Source organism: Podarcis melisellensis (genome assembly GCF_964234715.1).
Source record: "Podarcis melisellensis genome assembly, chromosome: 1".
In the NCBI taxonomy this organism is placed as follows: Eukaryota; Metazoa; Chordata; class Lepidosauria; order Squamata; family Lacertidae; genus Podarcis; species Podarcis melisellensis.
Genome location: NC_138528.1, coordinates 130,134,785 through 130,162,567, shown reverse-complemented (window position 1 = coordinate 130,162,567; position 27,783 = coordinate 130,134,785). Strand labels below are relative to the sequence as shown.

General features: G+C 45.3%; 1 protein-coding gene across 1 annotated transcript in view; it reads right to left on the bottom strand.

Moving 5' to 3' along the window:
• Positions 1 to 14,589, bottom strand: part of COL6A1 (collagen type VI alpha 1 chain) — a 47,286-nt gene extending 32,697 nt beyond the window's left edge. The window contains exons 1-8 of the mRNA XM_081899531.1: positions 14,218 to 14,589; positions 11,019 to 11,148; positions 8,781 to 8,981; positions 4,582 to 4,741; positions 3,160 to 3,273; positions 3,044 to 3,064; positions 1,616 to 1,636; positions 1,477 to 1,521 (exon numbers count right to left, since the gene is read on the bottom strand). Coding sequence (XP_081755657.1) covers positions 1,477 to 1,521; positions 1,616 to 1,636; positions 3,044 to 3,064; positions 3,160 to 3,273; positions 4,582 to 4,741; positions 8,781 to 8,981; positions 11,019 to 11,148; positions 14,218 to 14,326 — 801 coding nt within the window. The 5' untranslated portion in view covers positions 14,327 to 14,589. The remainder of the gene's footprint in view (positions 1 to 1,476; positions 1,522 to 1,615; positions 1,637 to 3,043; positions 3,065 to 3,159; positions 3,274 to 4,581; positions 4,742 to 8,780; positions 8,982 to 11,018; positions 11,149 to 14,217) is intronic.
• Positions 14,590 to 27,783: the final 13,194 nt, after the last annotated feature.

Below are 27,783 nucleotides of genomic sequence, written 5' to 3'. Positions count from 1 at the left end.
GGTAAAGGGACCCCTGACCATTAGGTCCAGTCGTGGCCGACCCTGGGGTTCTGGCGCTCATCTCGCTTCATTGGCCGAGGGAGCCGGCGTACAGCTTCCGGGTCATGTGGCCAGCATGACTAAGCCGCTTCTGGCGAACCAGAGCAGCGCACGGAAACGCCGTTTACCTTCCCGCCAGAGCGGTACCTATTTATCTACTTGCACTTTGACGTGCTTTTGAACTGCTAGGTTGGCAGGAGCAGGGATCGAGCAACAGGAGCTCACTCCGTCACGGGGATTCGAACAGCCGACCTTCTGATCGGCAAGTCCTAGGCTCTGTGGTTTAACCCACAGCACCACCCACGTCATAGCATTTATTAATTAAAGTATTTGCAACCTGCTTTTAATCTAAAAGTCTCCACACTACAATTTAAACAAAAAAGGTTATCATAATAATATAGTTTTTTAAAAAGATACACCCTGTGGAGATTTCCAGCAGCACTGATATCCAAAAAGATTGAACTTTGGGGCATTCCCACCACATGTGGAGGTATGTCTCCTCCTCCTCTTTCCCCCCAATGTCTGGGACAATAGTGTTTTATACAGAATGTAAATGAACTCTGAAAAAGACTATGAATTGAAAGTGGATATGTTATATGTACATTTCCTTACTTATTTGCTTGCTTTGTATCACAAAAAAATCTTCAGTAAAAACAATTTTTAAAAAACACCCTTTGAAATTTATGCTGTGCTCTTTGGTTCTTCTGCAAGCTCACATGTACACCTGACACCCCTTGTACTTTGGACAATGGAAGCATATGAAATGGGACCCCTAAGAAAGATCTCATCACACTGGTAAGTTCTTATGGGAGAAGGCAGCTCTTATTTCTTAAAGTATCCTGGTTCGATCCCACTTAGAGCTCTGGCGATTCAAGTCATCCCTTTAAATATTGCCTGGAAGCAAACCGGAAGACAGTTAAGCTACTGCAAAATTGGGATCGCATTCTGCACACAGCTTGCACCAGCAACCCTCAAGCAGATGCATTTGGAACTAAGTGGTGTTTCTAATTACTTTTCAAGGAGCTCATTTCAGTGGACTAATCCAGATGTGAATAAGGCAAGAATCACTGTGGCTAAGCAATTTCTTTCCAGGAAAAGTTGCAGCTGGCAAATCTAAGCTATTAAAGTGCACTCCAGCTATCAGTGCCGCCTGTACATCCCAGTGTGGTGCTAGATCCAGCAGCACCTTTAAGCTCATTCAGGATTAAATCCTGGCTGGCTTCTATTTTCCCATTTACTCACCTGGCATTGACCAGCAGTAGACAAAGATGGTTGTGTCACTGGCTGAAAAACTGGAAGGGTGGAATACCTTGCAAATGTCACATGTTTTCGCCACTGTCAGTCTCCTTGTCCCACCAGTGGCAGTGTATTCCTCAAAACTTGTTAGATTTTCCACATTCAGCCTTATAGGTGTGACAAATTGAGTAAAATACCAACCTCATATCCTGGATCCCCTAATGGTCCCGGGGGCCCTCGAGCAGGCTGCAAAAAGAACAGTGAAGAATTAGTGATTTGAACAGAGAAATGGGACCATTTTGACATTAAATATAATTTATATTATTAGATAGACACTCACCTGGCATTCATATGAGCAGCACTGCCAAGAAAGAGAAAGTATACCATTAGAGGAAGAGCAAAGGACTCACCGGGAAACAAATTTCACAGAACACGCACTCTTTCTCTACTAATCTAGCAGAAAAACCATTTATTCATGTTTATGCAATGAACTACAGTTTAACATATCCCCCAAGGTTTGCTTTGGTCAGCCCTAGGGGGAGTTAGAGATGTGCCATAGGCTTCCATGTGATAGATGGCAAACTAATCCACTGAGTACCAAGATTGGTAAACTGAAGCAAAAGACCACACTAAGAACCCCAGCAAAGTTCCATTGCTTGACTATACACCAAAATGTTGGCAAATCTGAAACAAATGTCCCTTTAAATGGAATAAAATGGTCTATTTGCATGTGACTTTTTCCTGCAAAGCATGCAATGTATTTGAATGTGCCAACTGCACTGGAGTCTATTTTGCTCCTTGAATAATGCAATCGGTCCTTTAGGCCTTTCTCCTCAAAACCCTTCTATACTGACAAGCAGCCTCAGCTTGGACCAAGGGTTCCTCTCCATTGTGCTCCAGTTGGTGGGTACTTTAGGGTGGAAAGGGATGACCAGATGCCTGTCTGGAAGCAGAAACTTTGTGAGCAGGTGGTCATTGTCAGGGAATCGGAGCCAAGAGTGGAGGTGAGGCTCCCTAGCGATGCAGGAGAAGGGCCCAGCCGGGACAGAGGGAACACTTCATCGGAGGAAGGAGATCAGCGTGACACCAGGAAGAAAAGAGAGCCGGAAGGGACGTCGGAGAGATGGCTCCAAGACTCTTCCACAGAGACCAGCGGGGAGAGCCCAGGACCTCCGCTGGCCACACCTACTCTGCGCAGAAAACGTCCGTGCAGGGAGGCTAGGCGGAGACTTGGTGTCAAAGAGCTTTTATGTTGGAAGAAGTTCAGGAAACGCCCACTGACGGATTCTGCCAGTGACTGACACAGCCACGGAGAAAGTGCTGTTCAGCCAGGGAAAAGTTTAGCCAGGGAACGTTGCCAAAAGCAGCGGCCACTTACGCACGAGCAACCCCAATTCCCTTTACAGTCATCTATAACTTCCACCTACAAAGGAATCTCATGTTATCACTCCCCATGACTGCCCCAAAATTCAGGGAAGCAGAGAGGAGAGGAAGTTTCAGCCACCGTATAATTAGCTTTTAAGAAGCTAATGTACAGGCCCAGTAAAGTGTTTCTGCTTGGCATGGAATGCTCAGCCAAACTCTGACTCGTGATTCTGTGAGCAAAATAATTTCCTTTTTCTGACACACAGGCAATGGAAAAAGAGAATCCTGGGTCTCAGGTTTACATTTGCTCTGCAAGCTGAAGTTCTACTGGAGAATAGATGATGGAAACATACAGGGAAATTGTAAAAGTCGGAAATTATTCCTTGGTGGAAAAACAGCTTACCTCTTGCTCCACTGTCTCTGTCTGAAATAAATAAACAACAAAGAAGTCATATGAGGCACAAGATGGTTCAATGTATTTGACTCGGAACAAACAGAGTAGGGAAGACAGATACATACAATTCTAGCAGTGATTTTGTCAATTGTGCTGTCAATATCACGTGCTGGACGTCCAGTTGCTGTGAAATTCTCACGATAGGAATGGTCTGTGGCAATCACACCGAGCCGAGATTCCTAGGACAAAAGAAGCACATGGGCAGAAATGAGAAACCGGGGAATTTGGAAGGAATGCTACTTTCTCACCCAAATCTAAGTTCCTTGGGGCTGCTGAACTGATGTAATTCTGTTCATCGGGTGGCACTGCAATGAAGAAACTTGCTACAGAAAGCTAGGAGATAAATGTAGTCACATGAAGCTTACAATGCAATCACAATCTCTAAAAGTCGTTCTCTAAGAGTAGGCTGGTTATAGCTACCTACAAACCATACAGGGGAGTTGGCTGGGCAGTCACCATTGGAAGGACCCAAGAGCCAGAAATGCTGGATGAAGGCTGTTTAGGCACCATCTGCCAGCCCTATCTATAGACAAGAGTCTTGTTTTCATGACATAAACTGCAGGAATACTGCAGACAAAATGTACATTTAATATAAGACATTTTAACTGAATTATTTTCTCTTGGATGTGGGCAAAGTTTGTTGAAACTGATTCTTTACTTTTTGACAAAACAATTTACAGGGAAACTGGAGGAATTTATTAATGGGGGGGGGGACTTGAGCATGTCCACTGAAGCTGATTGTAAACAAAATTCTGACAGCAATGTTTGGCAGGCGCTGCGATCTGATAGGGGTGATGTGGAGCTCTTTGAGAAAATTATGTTCCTTCAGGGAGCCAGATTTCAACCTTGAGGTGAACTAAAACAAACTTCAAATCATAGTTGAGATGAAGAGCATTTTCTAGGACTATCTAGCAGGAAGGTTTTGACTCACTCTTCTTCCAGATCTGGACATACTGAGACTTTACTCATGGTTTCCTAACCCGAAGAGACTGGGTGATTGCTGCCAATGCAGAAAGTGGTTGTTCAAGGCTTGATATTTTGTCCATAACTTCTTAGTAGTAGTTACTGGTTTTGACTCACAAAACCTGTGGGGTAAACCTTACGTAGCTGTCACTTTTCCCTCACCTGCATTACAGGCAAAAATGACCTCTAATGAAAGCCTTTTCACACATACAAATTGGTGGAGAGAGGAAATGGGTGTGGAATTGTGGACTTAGCTTTCTTCCTCTTCTTAGCCCTGGCTTCAGTGGCAGAACAGAATAATTTCTGGAAATACTGTATTTCCATGGAGATCTAGCAATGCCTCAGAGATTATTAAAATCCAAGGTTTAGAGAGAGGCCTTTCACCTATCTTCCAGGTCATGGTAGGGATGTTGGGAGACAAAGGATCTACCAGATCTACTAAGTAATATCCTGTTTCTGCTTTGATTCTCTCTATTTATGTGCAGCAAGTGCTCTAATAGCATCCGTGTGTGTGCATTTCATACCAGATGGTCTGGAGATATGGCAATGGAGAACACTTTGATCCCCAGATGTTTCGCTTCAGCTGCAGCATCTTCCAATCCGCCGCAGGGCTCTTTGTAGCCTTCCAAGGGGTGTCCATCTGTCACCACAATCAGGTATTTATTTTCATTCTTATGAGATCCTCTGCAGGGGGAAGAAATCAAACCCACTAGTGCCGCCATACTGTCTTTATAATATGAGAACTCCAAAGCATCAGTCCTAAAGGCTTGCAATGGCATAGCCACCTGCTGTACCAATTGTAATGTCTAATTGCACAAAGATATATAGGTTTGCATTTGCCGATGAACCCCACTCAGCCAGCAATATGCTAGAAACGTAACAAAACACATTATCATAGAATTGTAGAGTTGGAAGGGACCCCAAGGGTCATGCAGTCCAACCCCCTGCAAGGCACTCAGCTACCTTAGTCAAAAAACAGCATTTTGAATGTGTTATAAACATGCAACACCAGATGGCACCAGAGAGCAAAGAAAAAATCTAAGTGCTTTTCCATAGCGCTTTTTTCCCTTTTGTTATAACAATTTTATTTCTGACTTATTTATAGCATCCCGACCCCCCTTCCTGGTGTGTAGATCCACCCTCATTCTCAACCTCCAAAGAAGGAGAGTCCACAACCTCCCTGAGGAGACTGTTCCACCATCAAACAGTTTTTCCATACAGTATATTTATTCAGAATCTCCTTTCTTGTCATTTTAAACCATTGGTTCAGGTCCTACCCTCTGGAGCAGGAGAAAACAAGCTTGCTCCTTCTGCCATGTGACAGCCCTTGAGATATTTGAAGATGGATCTCTTATCTCCTCTCAGTCTCCTCTTTTCCAGGCTAAACATACCCAAAGCACATTTGTTCACACAGGAATTTGGCGGAGGTCTGTAAATGAGTCTCACTGTTTTTGACACTGTGGCTGAACTGTTTTTATTGATGCGATGCAATTTGTAATGATGTTTAAATTAAATAGCTTATGATTTTGTTATGTGCGTTCAACACCCTACAGAATGTGGGGTAAATGTAAATTATGAAGGAAATAAGCAAGCAATAATAGATCTCACTACGAATATTGTGATCAGAAAGCGCAAATTCTATGACTTAAATAAACTCTTCAAAGTAAATAAGGAATACATTTTGTTCTAGTATCAAACTGACTTTTTTTTTGTTAGAGGGAAAAAAAAATCCACCCCCACATAAACACACACAGATTCTCTCAGAATCCAGAGAGGCCCAGGCCACTTTCAACATTTGAGGCCCCTACTCATAATGAAAATTGAAAATGGTGAGTGAACACAGAAGGACAATACAAGTCTTCCCATTCAGCAACCAAAAGCTGCTTCTTTCCCTGCTTCCACGTCAGATGAAGAAAGACACATGATCCTCATGACAGAAAGCCTGAGAACTAAACGCACAGAATGAGTGGCAGGAGCTGCACAGTGGAAAGGCCTCAGATTCCTGCCTAGTTAGGCTGTGTTCCTTACCCCAAGTAGAATCATAGAATCATAGAGTTGGAAGAGACCACAAGGGCCATCGAGTCCCACCCCCTGCCAAGCAGGAAACACCATCAGAGCACTCCTGACATATGGTTGTCAAGCCTCTGCTTAAAGACCTCCAAAGAAGGAGACTCCACCACACTCCTTCGCAGCAAATTCCACTGTCAAACAGCTCTTACTGTCAGGAAGTTCTTCCTAATGTTTAGGTGGAAACTTCTTTCTTGTAGTTTGGATCCATTGCTCCGTGTCCGCTTCTCTGGAGCAGCAGAAAACAACCTTTCTCCCTCCTCTATGTGACATTCTTTTATATATTTGAACATGGCTATCATATCACCCCTTAACCTCCTCTTCAGCTCCATCCAACTTAATAGAACTTAATTCTGAGTAGACGAGGTTAGGAATGCACTTTCAAGAGGGTTGCCAGACCCCCAGGACTAACCTGAAGTCTCCAGGTTTGCCTGCCATGCTCTAACCACCCCAGGTGACAAAGGGAGGGCTAGACTCTCCAAGTGGGAGCGAGTGCCTTAAATTATTATTATTAGGGGTGGGGTAATATCTATGGCGGGGGACGTGTCCTGCTCTTTCTGGGGTAGTTGACCCACCTTTGGTCCCCATCATGCACTCAGTTCTCACCTGTGGCTCCTAGAAGCTGTCCGTCTGGGACAGTGGCCGCCCCCCAATAACAGCTTCCCCTGACCAGCTAAACCAGGTGAGGGCAGTCGATGGGCCTGAAACCCTCAGTGCATTAGGGACTTGTCTATCCCCTGCCTGTGAAAGAGGCTCTGGCAGACTCAGCAGATGAGACCAACAAAAACAGGAGCAACCATTTTGGAACAATTCCTGTTGTGCCTTTATGCATCTTTGTGGAGAGCGGGGCTAGAAAGTCGTGGCCATTTTAGTTTGTCAATGCAAGTCATTGCGAGGATTGAAACTTTGGTGTGTCCCCCCCCCAGCATGGCTTTGGATTAGAGGTCATAGGTGAGGGTCCCCCAAAGCAATCCAAAGCAAATACAGGTCTCGAAGCCTTGGCGGGGGCCTCACTTATCCTCCTCCCCTTTTCAAAAGGCCTTTGGGGCAATGAGGGGAAGGGAGAGGAAAATTGGCCTGCATTGCTGCTCCCTTCCTCTTCAAAAGACCTTCTGGGCAACAAAATATGCTGGACCCCCCCCCCCAAACATCCTCAAAAAAGAAGAGAGCAAGGGGAAGATAAATCTGACTCCGACTCCAAGCCACCACTTTGGCTCACAGAGTGCCCCCCACCCCCCGCCACAGAGTCCTTAGTAAAGAAGAGTGGGGGGGGGGGGTTACGCCAGAGCCAATGTATAGGGACCAAGTCATAAACCAAGTCATAAACATTTTAAACTCTTTAATACAATCAAAGCTATATCACTTAACCCCAAGAATGCATGTTACCAAACGGCATCTCTTAGAGCAGCTTAGCTTTGCAGTTCCAAGCTGTCACATGTTGGTCCAATGTGCATAAAAACAACTTGCGAAACTTATCAAATGCCAAAGAATTAATGAGCCCCCCTTTGAACTTGAGGACCAAGCCAAATGTCCCTTGCCGCCCTCTGACCAGCCCTGTACACACACACACACACACACACACACACACACACACACACACACAGAGACACACACACACTTGTGTGACAGCTGCTTCCCCATGGTGCAATAAATTTACCTGAGTGCTTTTTATTAAACTAGCATTTTGTTGGGATGGAGGATACTGATTTGATGGGAAAGAGCCTTGTCGCTGCGTGTCTGCTCTCTCTCTCACACACACACCGCTGCAAAGGGTCAGGTTACTGTGAGCTCTGGGTGTAAAGGGCAAAACACCTGCCACTGCCCCACCTCCTCCTTCCCCAACCCAAACAACTATGGGAAAGGGGATGGAGACAGCAAAGCCTCAGAGAGCCAAGGCAGAGGATGCTCATCCCAGTCGACCAGCCCAAGAGCCCCTGGTGGAAAAGGATACTATTTGCAGCATTTCCCAATGCTTGGCTGTACCCCACCCTAAAAAGAAAACGTCCCCTTTTCAGGGCTCTGCAAAGTTCTGCTGCTTGGATTTGGGCAGGGACAGGGAGAGGCACAGAGCAGCGGGTTTGGCTCACCAAAGAACGTACCTCTGGGGGATGGGGAAGCACATGTTAGGGGACCAGCTCAGAGCCTTAATCCAGAGGGGACCCTTTTCGGGCTAGGTTGTCTTGGTGCTGTTCACACGCATTCAAGCTGGGTAGTTGCTCTTGGGCATAGCCCTGGTCAAATGTGCATGATAGTGTGTGCATCTGTGCCTGTGTGCACGACACTGATGCATGTCAAGTGTGTGGGAAATCGCATCAATAAGAAAGAACAGAAAGTCTGAAGAGCAAACTAGTACAGGCCCACAAAAGCACACATCTAAAACAAACCTCCCGTTTCCAAGGGTTTCTCCACACGGCAACAAATTTGGTTTCAAATTCTGTACCAAAATCCAAATGATTTATCACAGGATTCAATGTTTTTGCCTAGTGAAATTGTTAGGTGTATATGAACGGGCTGCTGTGGCACCAAGGGCCAGCTGCGAAGCCACCAATGCTACAGTCCACTGGAAAGGGCTAGAAAAGCTGCCCAGGTATCCCATCTTCCTCCCACTTTTCCCTTCCTCCGTTGACGGAATGAGAAAATTAGCGTTCCCACTTACCCGATGAGCAGCTCTTCAATCCCTCTCTTGATGGCGCAGTCTGTGTAGGTGCCTTTGCCAATAGAAACCACGGAGGAGACCCTGTTCTTCAGGTCTGCCCTCCCTGCAGGCATCCTGCTGAGCTCCTTGATCAGCTGCACTTCATCACTGTAATGCAAGGCTCCCGCATTCCACACAAGATTCCGGTCACACCGATAGTATCTATAAAGAAAATAGACATATGTCACAATGTACATCTGGGAAAGCTCCCCACAGCATCCTGTACCAGCTGGTCCGGCCCACCCATGAGGTGGACTGAGGCAGCCTCCTACTGCTACCAGAGAAGCAAGGAGGAGTGGAAGTGGCTTGCAGATCCACTCCAAGATCTTGCAGGGGAACAGCACCTTCACATTTCGCCTCAGGTAGCAAAACTGGATGGGCTGCCCCTGTGTGTCAGGATGCCCTGGGAGCAGGATGAATGGATGGTTTCTGCTGTTGCTCTCCTTCCTTCCTTCCTTCCTTCCTTCCTTCCTTCCTTCCTTCCTTCCTTCCTTCCTTCCTTCCTTCCTTCCTTCCTGTTGTTGACTCACACACCAGAAATGAGAGGCTGCATGATTCTATCTCTTGCCATGAGGCACATAAGGCTGCTGCTTGCAGGTGTGGGCTTGTGGTGGTTGTTGTTATTTTGAATTTATACCCAGACATCTCATGGTGGTTCACAGAATAAAATCAAAATACAAAACCACAAAATACATAATCAAAATAAAAACAGCAACCCAATAACACCCCCGACACCTCAAGGATACTGCTGTAGGGTGGAGCACATGAGGGGAGAAAGTGTGTTTTGCATATCTGCTCTCCTAACAAATCAGCACTGATTCAGATAAACAGCAAAAGCTGGACATTTTTTTAATAAAAAAAAACCCCTGACCTGATATTTCTACCACATTTGTCTCGGTTATCTTGCTATCTTAGTAATCTTTGTTCCTTCTCCCATGCCATTGATAGCAGCCTGACACAGATGTTTAGCTTTCTCCAGAAGTGGAGCAGAAGTGGAGCTCTGGCGCAGCTGCATCAAGTGGGAACGGCCTCCTGGCTCTGGTACAGCTGGGGAAAGACGTCCCTTCTTCCTCCGCTGGGCCCACTGGCTGCTAGGGCTCACCCACAGTTGAAGCCATGGGGCATGGTTTGGGGAACTGGCCAGAGGGAAGACTCTCTGGCTATAGAAGCCATGGCACCCAGGCCACAGCTCAGTTGTCGCTGGTTTCCCTGCCTGCCCACCCTGCTCTTGATGTGGTGGGGCTGCCCGAGGGTAAGCAGGCAGCTCCCACAGAGGACCTTGCCATGGAAACCTTTATTCGCCAGCTTTGGGGCCAGGGAAGAATTTGCCTTCAGACAAATTGGGCCTGTCTGGGGTTTTTGCCTGCGTCATAGTCACTGTCACAGGTTGATGGGGATAAGGCTGAGTCCTTAGTCCAAATGGCCAAGGGTCTCACTCCAAAGGATCAGGGGATCCCCCTAAAGGGATCCTGGGAGGTGCATCTGCCTGGACACCTCAGATGAGGGAGGGTGGATGGGTCATGCCACCCCCAAAAATTGTGATGGGGGGGGAGTTACCCTGATTTGATGTACATCATAGGGTGATCCTTAACTTTGGGTAATCTTGCCAAATAATCAACCGGCAGACAGGTCAGTTGATTCAGGATACACCCCCCCCCCAATGTCTGCGCCAAAACCTTCTAATGTCTGTAATCAATAAAATTGTGGCCTGTTTAAATCATGGTTGGTTGTCCTGCAGTTATTGCAACTTTACCCTGCTTTGGCCCCACCACCAGTGGTTCCACTCCACCTGGAAACACAACTTATCACCACAATAGAAAAACATCAACTTGTGTTTCATCAGGGTGCACAAAGGTAAGGTAAGGAAAACAAATTCAGCTCTACTTAAATATGAAAGCAGCATTTCTTCCCCTGACAGTGGTCTGCCCAAACATAAAAGAAGACCAGGAATTTTGAAAAGGAATACCACTACCACCTGCAGTTTAGAGCAGGAGACTGCAGAAGATTCTTCTCCATATGAAATGCAGCAGGAATTTTGAACAATGATTAGGAAGTATAAAACCCACATAAAACACATGCTTTTCAAATGAAGTTACTATTCTTACTGTGTAAAAATGTGCCTTGAATGTTTAGAACAAGACAAAAGACCGTATCAGATGTTTGTTGTAGGATTACCAGGGCAGTTCATGCAACATTTACCTGTCAGTTAACTTATCAAGGAATCGGTTGGTGAATGCTTTAACTTGATCCACCAAAGCCCCAAAAGGCTTTTCTCTTAAGGCAACACTCTCTGAGGTATCCAAGACGAAAAACAGATCCACAGGACAATCTGTTCAAAATGAGAAAGAGGAAGTTTAAAAAGAACACTTTTTATAATACAAGATTCTCCAGAAAGTCTGCAATACTTCATGATGAAGTACACCTGAGAGGGTCATTTTCGGTGGGGGGGGGGATGGCATTGCAGTGTTGTACCTATGCGACATAGAGCCCATCCAGACAACCTTTTTATTGTGATCATGATGCTATTGCAGGGGTGGGGGTGTCATACAAGACCCTTCTTTCCATACTGATGGGGCAGTCACACGGCTTCCTTTCTAGTCAGTGCACATTTAGGAACTTCCTGCTGAAATCCCATCGCTTTGTGCCACAAATGTTCAGGTTGACTTTTGCCCTTCTTTCGGTGCCCCTCTCAACAGCAAGAATGTGGTGGTATTAGGCAGTATCACAGCACAAGCTAAAGCAGAATACATCCACTGCTGATGCACAATTATTGTGCCCAGAGCATGTTGGAGAAGACGCCCACAATAGAACAGCAGTCCAGAGGAGCCAGAGCTGTAGTCCTACCCCTGGGTGTCTCCATCTGCTTTCCTCCACCTGCACGGGGCTCCACTGTCAGAGGGGGGTCCTGCTGCAGCTGTGGAAAGCATGGCGACTTCTGCCCACAGTGTTTCCCCAAGCTGCAGCCTATTGTAGAGCCCCCAAACAGTGCGTTATGGGGGTGGGATGGAGCACGGACAGCCATGGACCCCCCAGATCCTGAAGAAGGGCCTGGTCTGGGCGCCCCTGTGGTGCCAGACTGGATCCGGGGCAGAAAAGGGGGGTGTAAATGCCCCCACGTTCCATCCTGGCAGGCAAGAGGCTGTATGTCTCCCTATCGCCTCTTAGGACTGCTGTGTAAGACTGCTGTGTCCTCTGCCTGTTTACTTGGAAGTAAGCCAAACTGAATGCAGTGGCCTTAGCCACTGGGACTGTAGCCTAAGCTGCAGATGAGGAGGTCCTCCTTCTGCTTGGATCGGCCTAGTATACTTTTGAGTGAGAGCTCTTTGGGGAATATTAACGTGCTGATGAAGAAATATCGTTGAAACAGTTCATTATCCTGGAAGAACTGTTGTGTTTGCTGCACCACCCGGCTCCAGTTCATTCTCCACCAAACTTTGATATATATATGAACTGTGAGAAGGCTTTCTGCCTCAACTTCAGTGTTTCTTTGTGGTCACACACCATTCCAAGCATGCCTGTTGATGGAATATTTCTTTGACTTCTATTAGTCCGTGACTTCTTCCACGTATTATATGGCTTTTGTTTATGAATTAAGAAACAATAGTGTTTCATAAATATTGCCAATACATTATTAGCCCGCGTGTTGTCTTTTGTTGATCTGCTTGGAGCTCGGCTGGTGGCTGGAGGCACAAAGCTCTCGCATAGCCTCATACATCCCCACCCTCTGAATATGGAGCTCAAAGAAAGGAATGACCTTCCACAAGCTAAGGGACATGAAACTCTTTAAATGGTGCTACGTAAACACTCATTATTATTATTAAACTAATTTAAATGAATCAATATATATAAATTAAACGAGGCATGTGGGCCACAGTGCAGAGGCCCTCACACCCAAACAGGAATTGGACTTCGTGCTTCTCAAATATCACCCTGCCATTCCCCCGCCCCAACATGGCAACTCACTTCTGAAACTCCAATGAACCCATAGATGCCAACTCCTAGGGGCAGAGTTCCCTTCTCACCCCAATAAAATATTTGAGGGGGCTGCCCCCCCAAGTTGATGAGCATTGCCATACAAATGGTGTGTATGTGTCACGTCTTGTGATCGATTATGTGGGACTGGGCTTACCCCCCCCCCCCAGTATTTTATTCAAGTTGACACCTCTGAATGAGCCTCAACAGCAGTCTCTGGCCTGGAAATCTGCGAGCTAAGAAAAGGAAAAGAAGGTCCCTCTGGATGGCTTTAGTCATAAGGTTTAAAACCCTCTAAAAATTATTACTTATGGTTTTGGAATATCATCTACAATATCCATATATTGTAGATGCCAGAAACTGTCACTAGCCTTGGGCAGCTGGATTATCTTTGTAGAGATCTTCATGTGGAGAAAGGGGTCAGAATTGCATCTTGATCCCTTCCCCTTGCCATGCCTGACCTTCCTGCTCTCAGGATATCTGCACAGAGGGCCTGTGGGGGGTTGCCTGCCAATGGAGAGCGTAAGTTGCACATCCAAAGCCAACTCCCTTATTAGAGGATGCACACATAAGCCTCTGTGCCCACGTCACTCAAATACATGGATGTCAGAGACAGGACCAACAGGTGTGATTCTGCACACACATATACACACACATAAACACAGTTGATATTCAGTTGAAAGACTCTGCTCAAGAGCATTCCTTTTAGAGGGAAACTGAAGAAAAATGAACGCAGCCTGAGACAGTAAAATGAGCCACTACTTCCTCTTTCTAATATAAAAAGATGATTACATTAAGAATGTCTGCTATGTCAAAAGTACATATAAAACACCCTCCTTTCCTTTTTTCTTCTGCAGCTTTCTTCTTCTTCTTTTTTTGGCCATTTTTTGTATTCATTTTCATTTCATTTTTAACATGAGTATTTATCTCCAAAGCTCAATGCTCACTACACTAGAGGCACTACTCTTTCTTCATCAAAAAGTGGGGCTATAATTCTCAGATATCCCTTAATGAGTTCTTCAAAACAAAGAAGGAATACAAGTTTGTTATTTTTGAAAGAGTTAGCAAAATCTGGTGACTTCCATAACGGCTTATTAGTCACCGTATTATTGGGACATACAGGCTTGGCTTGTACTGCAACTCAGCACAGAAAAGAATCTCTGGCAAAAAACATATGTACGATTGCTCTCCCTTGCTTGCCAATGTGGGGCATATACTGCTGTCCTATTACTGATTTTCATATTTGTATAAGTCAGACAAACTTAAAAGTTAGCATAAAAGTCAACTCCCAAACTCTGATCTGAAATAACACGGCAGATGCTTCATCAGATCATGGACTGATACTCAGTTGTTTCATTTCAACGTAGTCAGAAGGCAGTAAGCATAAGCGAGGAGAAAGCAACACACTGTGAAAATATCTTCTTACCTTGAAATGTTGCTGCACCATTGGAGACTGCGGTTGCTTGAGGAAGGACTGTTCTCAAAAGAAAGCAGCCCTGAAGTAGGAAGGCTGGGAAAAAGTAAGCAAACTTCATCTTGCAAGGATTGTAGCTATCATTTACTGAGACTTGAGGACAAATTTGAGGAAAAAAGAGAGGGAGCCCAGGACTCAGAGGGTGACAATTATCACCTAGTTTGCAATTATTATTAAGTTTCTGCTCTGTCCCTGAGTTTCCAGAGAGTGGAAGGAGAAAGGAAGGGAATTAAGAGGAGGAGGCGGCTTGGATTTGCAGGAGCTGGAGCTCTCCTTCCAGGAGGGAGGGAACAGTAGTGTCAGATTCGGCTGAACTGCAGCACTAGCTAGTGAGTCATGAAACACACCAGCCCATTTTGAAGTCTCCCTTCTCTGAGTTCAGCTTTGCCACTGCCTTCTTCAAACATGGCTGTGCTCCTCATGCTAAAACGTAATTTAGCTCCATTACAAAATTATTGCTGTCTGTCCTCATGTGCTTGCAACTGATTAATGACTTACAATGCAGCAACACATGTTAATTCATGTTTTTGTATAACGGCTGACTCTAGTGTCAAATGAAATATTCAGGATATAAAGGGGATGTTTAGATGGCTAACAAGTAAAGATAAAAAATGAGTAGATTTGTGTCAAATGGGTATCTAATATAATAGAGTTGAAGCCTCTTAAGATATCATAGAGTTGAAGCCTACAAAGTTGGTCTCTTTGTAATTTTGCTCATACATTTGGTAAACTGCATTTATGTTCTAAAATCTAGTGATATTAGGACCAAGAGAATTATCAAAAAATCTGTCAAGCTTCTGAGTTCTCCAGAACTTTGCATCAGGTGTGACATAAAGCAGGTGTTGGTGATGCTTTGTGGAACATCTTGCCTCATGAAGGTCCCCACTGTCTCTGTTGCATTCCTCCCTGTTGCTCTTTCCTTCATTGCATTAAGCCTGAATATTTGGAAGGCTTTCCCAAGCATGCATTGCACTTGTTTTCCCTCTCTTCCCCCAAATATCCCCTGACTCATTTTTAGTCTTCCTCTCAACTGTTATAAATACTTTCATTCTAATTGCAATAGCATAACAAATTGTGTAAATCAAGGCCTTTGTCTAACTTTGTATCTGCAACTAATAAAGTAATATCTGAATGGTTAGTACAACTGAATATGCTCATTGCAAAAGGTGGAAAAAATGGCCCTCTTTTGGTTTAAAAATGTGGTAGTTTTCCTATAAGCAAACTTCATAGTCCTGCTTCTTGTCCAGTTCTTTTAACAGCCGTTCCCAGCAAAGCTCTTCTGCTTTGCCTCATTGCACCACTTATTTGCTTGTCCCAACTCCACCCTTCTAGCACCAGTATGGGGTTTTGCCAAGAGAGACCTTTCAGCCGAATCTACTGAATGGTAAATGTTAAGTTGTGGGTGACCATATCAGACGACACAACAATTCTTCAAACAGCTCCTGTTTATTCACAGGCCAGAACAGAACAGAACTGAAGGGTTCAGCCAGCCTGCTTATATAGCGCTCCAGTACCATGCAACTGTAACAACTTTCTGTAACTATCCAATCACTGAACGTCATTTGCATATGTGGACCTGAGTGAAAACTATCTACAGTATCCTCCTGCTGGCCCAGGGTGAGAACTTAAGTACATAACAGTAAAAGCTGAGAAGATAAAAGTTTATTAACCCAGGAACACAACAAGAAAGACTTCTAAGTGGTCAACTCCTGGGGATTTCAGTTTTCACTGATAAATGGTTGACACTAATGATCCCCACTCAGAAATGAAAAGGAATGAGTTAATCAAAGTAAATGGGGCAAGAGTCTGAACTGTTATTGTTGACCCACTCAGATCGGTACCCAGGCAGTGATGGAGATGCAGCAAAAGCTTAGGCCTCTGCATGGTTTACCACATGAAGTAGGTGAGCACAGTGAGCGGACCTGTGCATTTACTGTTAACAATTTTAAATTTAAGGACTTGTTTAGAGTCCTCCCCCCCCCATTCCCAATGTGGAGTGATGGCCTGGGACTCAACATTACCTTGGGAGCCTCCGCTTGTAGACATCATAATAAAGTTGTCAATGGTGCGAGGAGCCACACAACTTTGGAGTGGGGCGGGGCTGAATGTGTGGCCCTGCAGCCCTGACCACTGGGCTGACTCTCTTCATTCATTCAAGTAACTCATGAAGAGGACTTGCACCAGCATATGTGTTATTTCAAATATCCTGCTCTGCAACTGGATGCACCTCCCTTGTGCTGAGGGGGGAGACACAATAGGTCCCAGCATAGACACTGCAGGATTGGCTCCAGTCTGGCAGTTCCTTTTTCTACATACAAGCAGCTCCCCTTTATGTGCATTCAAAATGTGCATGACTGTGTATACATGCGTCACACCCAACCTGGAAGTGACCCAGAAACGTCATAAAGACGTCACTGAAACGTCACTAAAAAAGGCAGAATGGGGGAGGGGTGGGGCAGGGCTTTTTGCAGCTTTTTCAATGGGTTTCAATTATACACAATTTCACTACCATGCCTGGTGCCTGGGAATGTAACTCCCACGTAAATGGGGGGTTGCCTGTATTTCAACCGGGGCTGAGGCAAATAGCAAGAAAGCAACTCCCTTTCCATAGATAAAAGCTGATCAGACCGGCAGTTGGGTTTTATTTCTGCACTGGTGTCACCTGTATTCCACCTCCACTCCCTCCTGCCTGAAGTAGCCTCCTCATTCTGCCTAATGGTAGGGCTGGCACTGGTTTCCGCTCTAGTTCAGGAACGGGAAGAGGGAATCTGCATTAAAAGGATCCTTGCCCCACCCCCCAAAATTCCAGCTGGTTTCTTAAATATGAACTAGACTTTAGATTTTCATTACAACACACCAACAGACCATTCCAGAAAGGGTATTGTGTTTCCCCTCTTTTCTTAGTGAAGCTTTAGCAAAAAGTTTCTTGCGCAAAACAGTTGTGTTACTGGAAAAAAAAGAAGTAGTGGAGTTAAGGAAACTTTGGCCATTTTAAAACGTCTTCATGGCTGCTTTGAACAGTACAAACTGGAAAGGAGTCAACTGTCTACTAAAGCCTAATGATAATGGTATGGCTTTTGCCGTTCATCTTTGACTATATATGGGAGTTGTTTCACATCTGGAAGGAATCAAGGACACATGCTTTCCTGGCAGCCTTGCAGCTGGGCCAGATCCCAGCTGCTCGGGAAGGAAGACTTTTCTGGAGGAAAGAGCAACAGCACCACCTTGGCTACCGAGCGTGGATCTGCAGCTGGTTTCGTAAGAGCAGATCTCTCTCGTTTCTCCAAAAATTTTCTGTGCGTCAGAAAAACGGAATCACCGACAGCAGCTACCTTTTAAGGGATGGAACTGTGCATCTTTTCCACAGAAGCATTGTTTCCTGAGAAAAGCACTTCCCCCATGCAGAACTTAAATCCAACATTAACAGCATTAAAGAAAAATATTCTGTAAAGCAAGGGTGTTCATGCAGTGGCATTTTCACTTTTACACTGATGGTAATAATTAAAGAAACATAGTTTCATGTTGCAAAATACATGAGATTGAGGAAACAGAACTGACTTCTGGGGGGCTGGGGCTTCATGTGAAAAGGGAGTGGCAAGTCAAGAGGAAAGGAAACTTAAATGACGGTGTAGCCCACCCTTGTGGGGAGGAAAGTATTGCATGCTGGAATGAAAGACCAGAAGTCAAATGGAAAGATACATTCCATACTCAAGCGCCGCCGTTGAGGAAAGATGCAGGAAACAGCCCACCCTCCCAGGCATGACTAAGCCCTGTGAGCTTCACAAGGGGGTGGCAGGATGGATTTCAGGGCTGCAGGCAGGGCAGAGTGGTGATGTGCAGCCCAAGGATCCAAAGAGAAGAAGTGGGTGAGGCAGATGTAGCTTACTGTCCTGACCCCCAAAAAACCCCACACATGAGCAGAAGCTCTTAACTTTTAAGTAAGAAGGACAGGCTCAGCAGACGACACAAGGCTCAGGAGTTCAAGAGCAGAACAAGAAGTTCAGAGCTGGCTGAGAGCAAAGGAGATGCCCCAACAAGTCTCCACCTCCTGCCCACCAAGTTTTCAAAGATGAGGCATGGTGCACTCACTCACTAGACTCGCTCACACCTTACAGGGATGTCGGAATTGCAAAGGTGTGCTCCTTCAGGGGGGTCCTCTTCTCATTTGCAAAGGTAGCACCCCTAAAGTGTGAGCAGACTGCACCCTCCTATTTGGCGACTGTTCAGCCATTGCCACCTCTGGTTCTGACTCCCTTCTTGTCTGTTTCATGCAGGTGGGGCAGGAGAGGGGCATGACAAACGGCTTCCTGCTCACTCTTCCCCAGCTATGGAAGTTGGAGTGGAAGGGGAAGAGCCCTCCTTCTCAGGCTCTCACCATTCAGCTCCCCACCCCAACATTTCTTCCTCCTCCTGGGTCAGAGCCTGCCAACTGGAGCGTGCTTCTGACAGCACCGTGGGGCTCATGGTGCTGACACCACTGATTTGTCTCGTGATCCGCTGCTTAGGGGTCCAGAGGCATTCTGGGAAAATTAAGATGGTGGCTGCAGCATTTCTTTTTTTAAAGAGACGTTTTTAAGGAGGCTGGCACCAACAGAGATGAACCCTCTGCTTCCCTTTGGAGATCCATCAGCATGCTTATTGGGTAGTAAGTTCCAGTTAACTCAATGCATCTTTTTGTTGTTGTTTAGTTGTTTAGTCGTGTCCGACTCTTTGTGACCCCCATGGACCAGAGCATGCCAGGCACTCCTGTCTTCCACTGTCTCCCGCAGTTTGGTCAAACTCATGCTGGTAGCTTTGAGAACACTGTCCAAACATCTCGCCCTCTGTTGTCTCCTTCTCCTTGTGCCCTCCATCTTTCCCAACATCAGGGTCTTTTCCAGGGAGTCTTCTCTTCTCATGAGGTGGCCAAAGTATTGGAGCCTCAGCTTCACGATCTGTCCTTCCAGTGAGCACTCAGGACTGATTTCCTTAAGAATGGATAGATTTGATCTTCTTGCAGTCCATGGGACTCTCAAGAGTCTCCTCCAGCACCTTAATTCAAAAGCATCAATTCTTCGGCGATCAGCCTTCTTTATGGTCCAGCTCTCACATCTTACATCTGATGTGCCTAGAAAGGACTGCAGTGTTAATCTCTCTCTCTCTCTCTCTCTCTCTCTCTCTCTCTCTCTCTCTCTCTCTCTCTCTCTCTCTCACACACACACACACACACACGTGACATCTTTAAAACCTTTGGGTTAACTTCCAAATAAAGCATCTTTGGGTTCTCATTCTCATTAAGGAAAAAAAAAATCCAAACATAACCCCAGTAATTTAGGTTGAAAAATAGAACTGCATTCTACCATATTTCTAAAACTTTATATATCACCTTTCAGTCCAGGGTACTAAGGAGGTTTATAATCAGCCATAAAAAGTAGCAGTCACAAAACGTAACAATGTAAACATATCAGTAAAATACTAAGATCTGTTACTGCAGGGCGAGTACTTGAAACTGGTATGAAGGACCTGGGAATGCCTGAGCAAGTTAATGTGAAAACACCCATTAAGAATTCTCCACAGAGTCCTAAGCTGCCTCTTCTTCTGAAGAGGTCTTTCCGTGCTCCTGGTTGCGATCCTGACAAGCGGTCCTCCTGTTTAAGAAACATCCTGTTTATCAGCACTGCTGATCAGGCAGACAGTGAGATGGGTGAAAAAAGCAGTATAGTGGTACCTCGGGTTACATACGCTTCAGGTTACAGACTCCGCTAACCCAGAAATAGTACCTCGGGTTAAGAACTTTGCTTCAGGATGAGAACAGAAATCGTGGGCCGGCGGCCCGGCAGCTGCAGGAGGCCCCATTAGCTAAAGTGGTGCTTCAGGTTAAGAACAGTTTCAGGTTAAGAACGGACCTCCGGAATGAATTAAGTACTTAACCCGAGGTACCACTGTATTTTCATTACTTCCGCCAGGGAGAGGTCAGGAATATTTGGGTATTAACTACACACGTTGACAATACCATTTATTGATTCTCTCCAGAAAGTGCTGAGAGAGTAGCTGCTCCCCACAGCGCGAGCAAGGAACATGGGCCAGGGAGCCTGGAGTTGCTTGACAACTGCAACTCTTGCACGCCACACAGTGTGAACCGTGAGGGATGGAGAGAGGACGCAACCACAAGGGGAAGAAACGGCCTGGTCCTCACAGTTGCCACATGTAATTGTTTACAGTCTTGTTCTCATAAGGAAAAGAGGGAATGAGTCAAGGTCTGGGAAAGGGGGAATGTGTCGGAGTCACCCTCACTTCAGCCCTGTAGCCAAGGTGGGATTCATGGGTGTACCACAACATGGGCTTCCCACCCACCCACACCAGGAATTTGATTTGGAAAAATGTACAGTACTTTTGATTCGAGACCAAGCAGACTGTGACTGTTAAGTTGTGGGTGAACATATCAGACGACACAGCAATTCTTCAAACAGCTCTTGTTTATTCACAGGCCAGAACAGAACTGAACTGAAGGGTTCAGCCAGCCTGCTTATATAGAACTTCACTACAACGCAACTGTAACACTTTCTGTAACTATCCAATCACTGAACGTCACTTTCAATCCCTTATTTGCATATGTGGACCTGAGTGAAAACTATCTACAGTATCCCTCTGCTGGCCCAGGGTGAGAACTTCAGTACATAACAATGACAACCTTCATTCAAAGAACGGCAACTTGCTTCAAGAACAGGAGCAATTTCTTCTTCCGGGACAAAGGCAGGGCGAGTGCACAACAAGAGCCCTCCGAGGCGCAGGGGTGGGCTTCTGCTTCATTGTGTGAGGAAAAATGGGAAGGTGCTGATGTGTGCATGGACAGTGTGCCATGTGCTCCCCTGGCAAAGCCTTGCCCCTGTGCCTTCCAGGCTCGGGGACTCTTGTGAGATCTCGCCAGAACCCGGGAGCTGCAGCCACTTCTCCTCCCTTCTCCGGAAGCACCACTTGGATTCTGCCGCCTGAGGCAGCTGCCTCAGTCTGCCTCATGGACTGGCCAGCTCTGACCAGAGGTCTCCTCACACAAGGCTTTCCCTGAGGGTGGTTGGATTTTTCATGAACACAACCACCCTATCATTACTTAGGTTATCCTGAAAAAGCAGCCCCCTGCCCTCTTCAAGAGTTAAATACAACAACCTTTTAGCTTTGTTTTGTTTTTCAGTTTCAGCAGTTCTCTACTCTGCTAGCTATCAATTTAAATCAACCCACAGAAGCCATTTTGCATTATGGCATCCACCCTCCATGGCAGCCATTTTGTGACTCTCACAAAATTCAAACTGTGCCCATTAGTCCAAAAGGGTTGTGACCCCTGGTGTAAGCGATCATCTTGGGTTTGAGTTAATTCTAATTTCTTGCCACGGAAAGCATTCATTTATTTATTTGCTTGCTTGCTAATTTAAAATAAATGTTTATTTTATGTGAATCTTGCCCTCCTTCAAGGAGTTCAGAATGGCCTTCCTGATTCTCTTCCCAAACATTTCACATTTCTATTGTTTCTAGTCCCCTGCAGCCCCCACCCAATCTCACCTGGCCAAGTGGGCTGGACTTTGGTTTATTTTGAACCCACTATGAAGATGACTAAACAGTTACAGCACGTGATCTGTGGAACTAGCGGTTCAAGCTCTATCGAGTGTTTTAGTGCACTATTGGTTTTGGAAGGGTTAATATTTTTCCAATTAACTCCTGTTGGCTCCTGGTTATATGGGACAAACCCTCAAACATCTGGTAATAATATATCTTTAATAGCTGTCTGCATTTGTGGGAAAGTTTGGCTTGATTTCCCAGAAAATAAGTGTCGTTTGGAGAAGGAATTTTGCAGCAGAGGATGTAGCTCCAAACCTAAAAGAGTTCTGATGAGAAGAAAGAGCAGGGAGGAGAAAGCAAAGGACCCAGCAGTTCTCCCCCCGCCCACATTTCTGACTTCATAACAAAACAGCAAAACTGATTAACAAGTTTCCCTTGCCCTTATCCTGCAGATAAAATGTTTAGCACGGCCACATTCCTGCCTAGGAAAGTGGGTGTGCAGAGAAGAGCCTTTCCTTGCATTAATTCATGCTAACAGCAACGGGAATGTGCTCAGTGCGGATCCTGCTGTGAAAAGCTACTGGAGTCTTGCTACACGCAGTATCTGATTTTTGTACTGCCTATTAATGCAACATGTTACACGAATGATGTGATTAGCAAACAGTTTGTGGGTTTAAAAAGAAATGATATACCAGACACCAATGAGAGCTTTTCACCTAAGGTTAATTGCCAGTGCAGACAAGTGGTTCTCACGACTATTGCAGCTGGGGGGAGACAGAAAGCTTAAATCTCCCCACTCCAACAACTGACTGGATTGCTTGCTTGTTGCTTGATTTATTTAGATGTGTTTGACAGTGATAATAATAGTGAACCTTAGCTCAATTGGTCAGACTAGTGGTTGGTTTCACCCCCCCTTCCTCCTCCCCCCCCAGCTGCAGTGACATTTCCCCCCAGGTGTTCACTTCAAATGACACTGATGCCTTAGATGGTGCTTTTGCAAAAGAACCTAATAACTGATCTACAGGACTGGAAGAGGCTGCAAACATTTGCTCAGTCCAGGTGTCAGGGAAAGAAAAGCTGAAATCTGGCACTGAGCCTGAGGCAAACAGGAGACCCAAGCCCTGGACACATCAGAGGGCAGCCAGATGAGGGCCAAGGCAACAAGGGGCGTTGTGCACACGGATTATTTTGCATTAAACAAATAGCAGGCGCTGTCTGAATAATACTCACGACTGCTCCCGTCTTGCTTAGCTTGCTCCTTAAAGAATATTTACAAAGAAGGCTAATGAAATACAGCAGGGCTTGGATGGCAGAAGTTTGGAGAATTTTATGGGTGCCGAGGGAACCAACTAAGGAGTTAGTTGCACAAAGAAGTCTGATCTAGCCTGAGTCCCAGGGCTCCACTTTGTGCAAACTATGTTCAGCCCACTTTCTCTTAGTCATGTCACCCAAGACTGAAAGCATATGACTGGAATAATACATGCAATAAAATGGAAATAATAGAATTTACCATTAGAAATAATCAGTGCCAGAACTCTAAAAGGTAAAGTCCAGTCGCCGACAACTTTAACTCTGGGTTAAGCGAACGCGCAACCCCAGAGTTGTCGCCGACTATTAAGTCCAGTCGCCGACAACTCTGGGGTTGCGCGTTCATCTCACTCTATAGGCCAAGGGAGCCGGCGTTTGTCTGCAGACAGTTTTTCTGGATCATGTGGTCAGCATGACTAAGTCGCTTCAGGACACAGAGGAATGGTGGCAGAAACCAGCTGGGGATCCCTCAAGGGAAGAAGGTTCAAACATTGGTGGCGGGTCAATGAAGAGGGGAAGTAGGAGAATGAAGACTGGGAGAGGGGAGTATCAGAAATGGAAGAGGTAACAGGGTCTAGTGCGCTGGGGGAGTCTACGGCAGAGAAAAGTCCAGAATCAGAGGTAGAAGCTGAAGCAGGAGAGTGGAAGGAGGGAGGCCAAGAGGCAGAGAGGAGTCAGGCTGGCGAAGAGTCACGCATGTCTCCCTCTGCTGCTGCGACAAGCTCCTCTCCACCTTTGTCTCCCAGAAGAATCATGTAAAGGGCAGAGGAGATAAGCAACACACAGGCACAGTCTCCAGTTGCTGTGCTCATTAGGCCTGACACTCCTGTGCAGATCCTGTTTTTGCTAATAAACAATAAACGGCAACTTGTGTGTTGTGATTTACTGCTGGCTCACAGTTAGGCCACCAGGGGTAACAAGCAATATTTTTCTATCTCATACCACAGCGGAGTCAGCAAGTGCAGCAGCCAAAACCTAGAGACCACATCAAATAATCACAGTATTTTAACTGGAACCTGAGAGACATCATGGTCTGTGGTTGGGTACCCATTAAAGGCTTGTATTAAATCAGAAAATAAGAGGAGAGACCATCATTGACAAAGTAGCTGAACTTTTCCTTCCTAACCACTATTAATTTTATATTCCTTTATCTGTGTCTGATCACTACCAGTCATGGTAGCTGTAGGAGTTTGCAAAAGCTCTTTATTCAAAAACCTTTTACACATTGCAGTTTTATTGTCAATCATAGAAGCCCGCCATCAAAACACACTGCTATGAATCAAATGCAATATGTATGTGTGATTCAGGTTGTAGTTGGGAGATGGAGAGGGGGCTCAAATATGGATACGAAAAAGCACATTACCTGCTCTTCCTACTGCAGACTTTGGGCTCTTAAATTTCAGCAGCACCCTCTGCAACGTTAAAATGTGGCACCCCCTGCCTCTCACTTTCTATTCTACAGCATAGTTGCGGCGCCCCCTGTGGTGTCCCCGAGGCTCCGTGCCCAGTCCCAGTTGCGCTTCCCCAGATCTGCCTCTGCTCTTTGTAATTGCATGTGGCCATTTGCATGTGGCCAATACATTCTCCCTCTTTCTTATGCTTCTGTCCTTAAGTGACTACAAAGTGTGGGCTGCGCTCTACCCTAGCTGTTACTGGTAGCATCCAGGAAGTGGACAAGTGGCAGGAAGTATCGAGTGGAAAGGCCCAAACTCTGTAAACAACAGAGGTCAAATCACACATTCCAGCCCTTGAGATTAATGGCTACAATTATTTTCTGCAAAGTTTTTGCAAAAAGCAGCTGGAGGGGCGGCAATAAGGACTAAGGCTGTGGTCCAGGCAATATGGAGTCATTTTCTTTCCTCTGGTTTCATTTTTGCAATGCCTTGTCTGAAGTTGCTGTCTGCTCCATTAGTATACAACTCTTTAGGCAGCTTGAGTTGGTGGAGATGCATTTGTGTATCTCCATGGTCCTCAGTCCACTCCAAATGAGCTACACCGATTTGGGCACAAAATGATAACTACTCTCAAAATGGGACCCCCAAACCAGCTTGAGGTTTTCACAGTAGTGATGCTGCAATATCATCACATGTTGTGGCTCAGCAGGCCTTAGAGTATGACGCACTCATCCGAGCATATAACTACCCTGGCTGAAGAAGGTGAGCCACACGAGATACAGGGTAATCCCATTACACTCTGAGTGCCAGTACTAAGAGGGACAGATGTGAGAACATTTTAAGGGGAGTTTTCCATGTAGATTTTGGATTAAACTTGGCTCTGACCATGAAGTACATACAGTCCTACTTTCAGAGCGCCGGTGGAGAGGGTGGCCGTGGGCCAATTTCTGAGCACAAGTTCTGCCTCTCAGCTTTGCTCTGACATCTGGTCAGAAGTAAACAAAAGCCAAAATGTTCAACTACTAAGTAAATTCTAAGAGAAACTCCACCCTCCTGAAACATAAGTTGGAAACTGAGCATCTTGAAAGAGGTAAAGGCCTCCAGGCTAATATGCTGGCTTGTGGTGAGGCTGGAGAAGCCAGTTTGTTGTGCTTTGTATGAAGGACATTCCCTGTTTGTCGAGTTAGTTGCCTATATTCAGAATTAGACTCCATCTAAAAATAAATTATGGGTACAGAGTAGCCTGGCCCAGGCAGAAAACTGCTGGGATAGTTCTGTTGGTAGAGCATGAGACTCTTAATCTCTGGGTGATGGCTTCAAGCCCCACGTTTGGCAAAAGATTCCTGAATTGCAAGGGGTTGCACTAGTTGACCACTCCAGCAGTTCTGTGATTCTGTGATATGTGTAAGGAGAAATTTCAAGAGGATTAAACTAAAATTTGAAAATAGCTGTAGAAATGGAGAGAACTGAATTTAAGAATGGAAAAATGAGAAATGGAGAGAACAAAAATAGACAGATTCATGCATCTCTGGTTACAACACCAGCCCAAAGTCCTAGTTTGCCCCGAGATAGTAAACCTGTGCCTATGTTTCGCTGTCCCGAGCTGTTGGTGTGGTGGAATCATGACTGGTTTTGTGTTTTCAGGTTATTATATGAGCAAAAAACTTCCCTGCACAAAAATTCTAAGTATTAAGGGAAATGTGTTCTGGCCTAGCATCGTATGCTAGTTTTATATATGAGAGGAAAGTTTCTGCATGGAGAAGCACTGAATGCACTGTTTACTGTACAGTCTAATGTGGTACAGATCAGGCACAAATTTTACACCTCAGTGAGAATTAGCCCCAAAGTTTTCACTGGTTTCCATCATGCCTCAAATAGAGCCTCAGATTAGGCAACTTTTCTTATGGTGGTTGGGGCCTTTGCATATTTTAATTTCTGCATAATTAAACCTAGGAAATGTACCAAAACCTTAGTGGACTGGCTGGATTTCCAGCTTGATGGAAATGCTAGTTAGAAAATAAATCATGCAGCTGTTGAGAATGGTCCTAAGTATTCATAGGGCACATTTGTCCTTGTATGAATCCTCAGCATTGGTACCTTCAGGGGTCCAGTATAAGCAACTGCACATTTGGCAAGAGCATCATTCTGGGGACAGAGAGTTGCTCTGGCTTTCAGGCCTCTGGCAAACTTACAAGCCATAGGAACCCTGCCACTTGCAGATGCTCAAGCAGACACTTGCTTTTAATTTTCAGAGCATTCCAAGAACAGAACTAATGTTCCCAGGCCAGTGCTGAGCTTCCTACGTTATTTACCCAGAACTGTTAGCTCTAGAAAGGACACGCAGCAGTCCACAAAGGGAGGTGTATGAGGTGGCCAGAATGGCTTGCTTAAAACGCTTACACAAATTTACAATAAACTTTGCACAAATCAGACACCTACTCACTTTGACTTTAATATTCAAGTCTTACATTAACACCAAGCTACCCATAATTCTAGCCTCTTCTGGCTTGGTAATCATCATAGGCTCTTGAGTTTTAATCATGAGTGTATTTACTCCCCTCTCACCATAATCTTTATGCATCATTTAAACAATCAGAAGTGACAGAGATAACAATGTTATGTTTGGTTCAGGTGTAGAAACATCCAAGTCCAACACTTTACAAAAGGTTAGGGCACATAGTGAGATATCCTTGCTCGGTGCTCCCCCAAAAGAGAAAATCTTCTTCAGTTCAGGTCCGTGTGCTTTCCAGAGACAATGAAATATGTTTTTATTCAGGCAGGTTTCTGCCAGGGATGAAAACAACTGGGGATTTGTCTTCTGTCATTGTTCCAGAGTTCTAGCATGTGGGCAGTTGCTCTTAGGTTAAATTCTGGTCTGAAATAAATTTTAATAATAAATATGGAAATAACCAGTGCTTGGAAAGTTTATTTTTTCAAAAGGAACCCATTCTAGTTCAATTTCATCCAAACAAACTGTTTGTTCATAAAAAACCCCATCCTCTGTGATTTCTTTCAGCATCTGGCATGTTAGAATTTAAGCTGGTATGCTGATGGATATGATCCAAAATTAAATGGTCCACAAGTGTCAACAGGTGAAGCTTTCTTCCTAATGTATTTCCTTACTAGAAAAGGCTTACCCTGCTTAATTTCTGCTTGCCACATAGTGGTTAAAGGCACAAGGCACCCTTCTCTTTGTTCCTGTTCCTATATTTCTTACTGCAAGCTGCTCCTCTCAGAAGAGAGCGGGTCTCTTCAGCAGCAAAGATACAGGAAGTGCCTGCCTTGC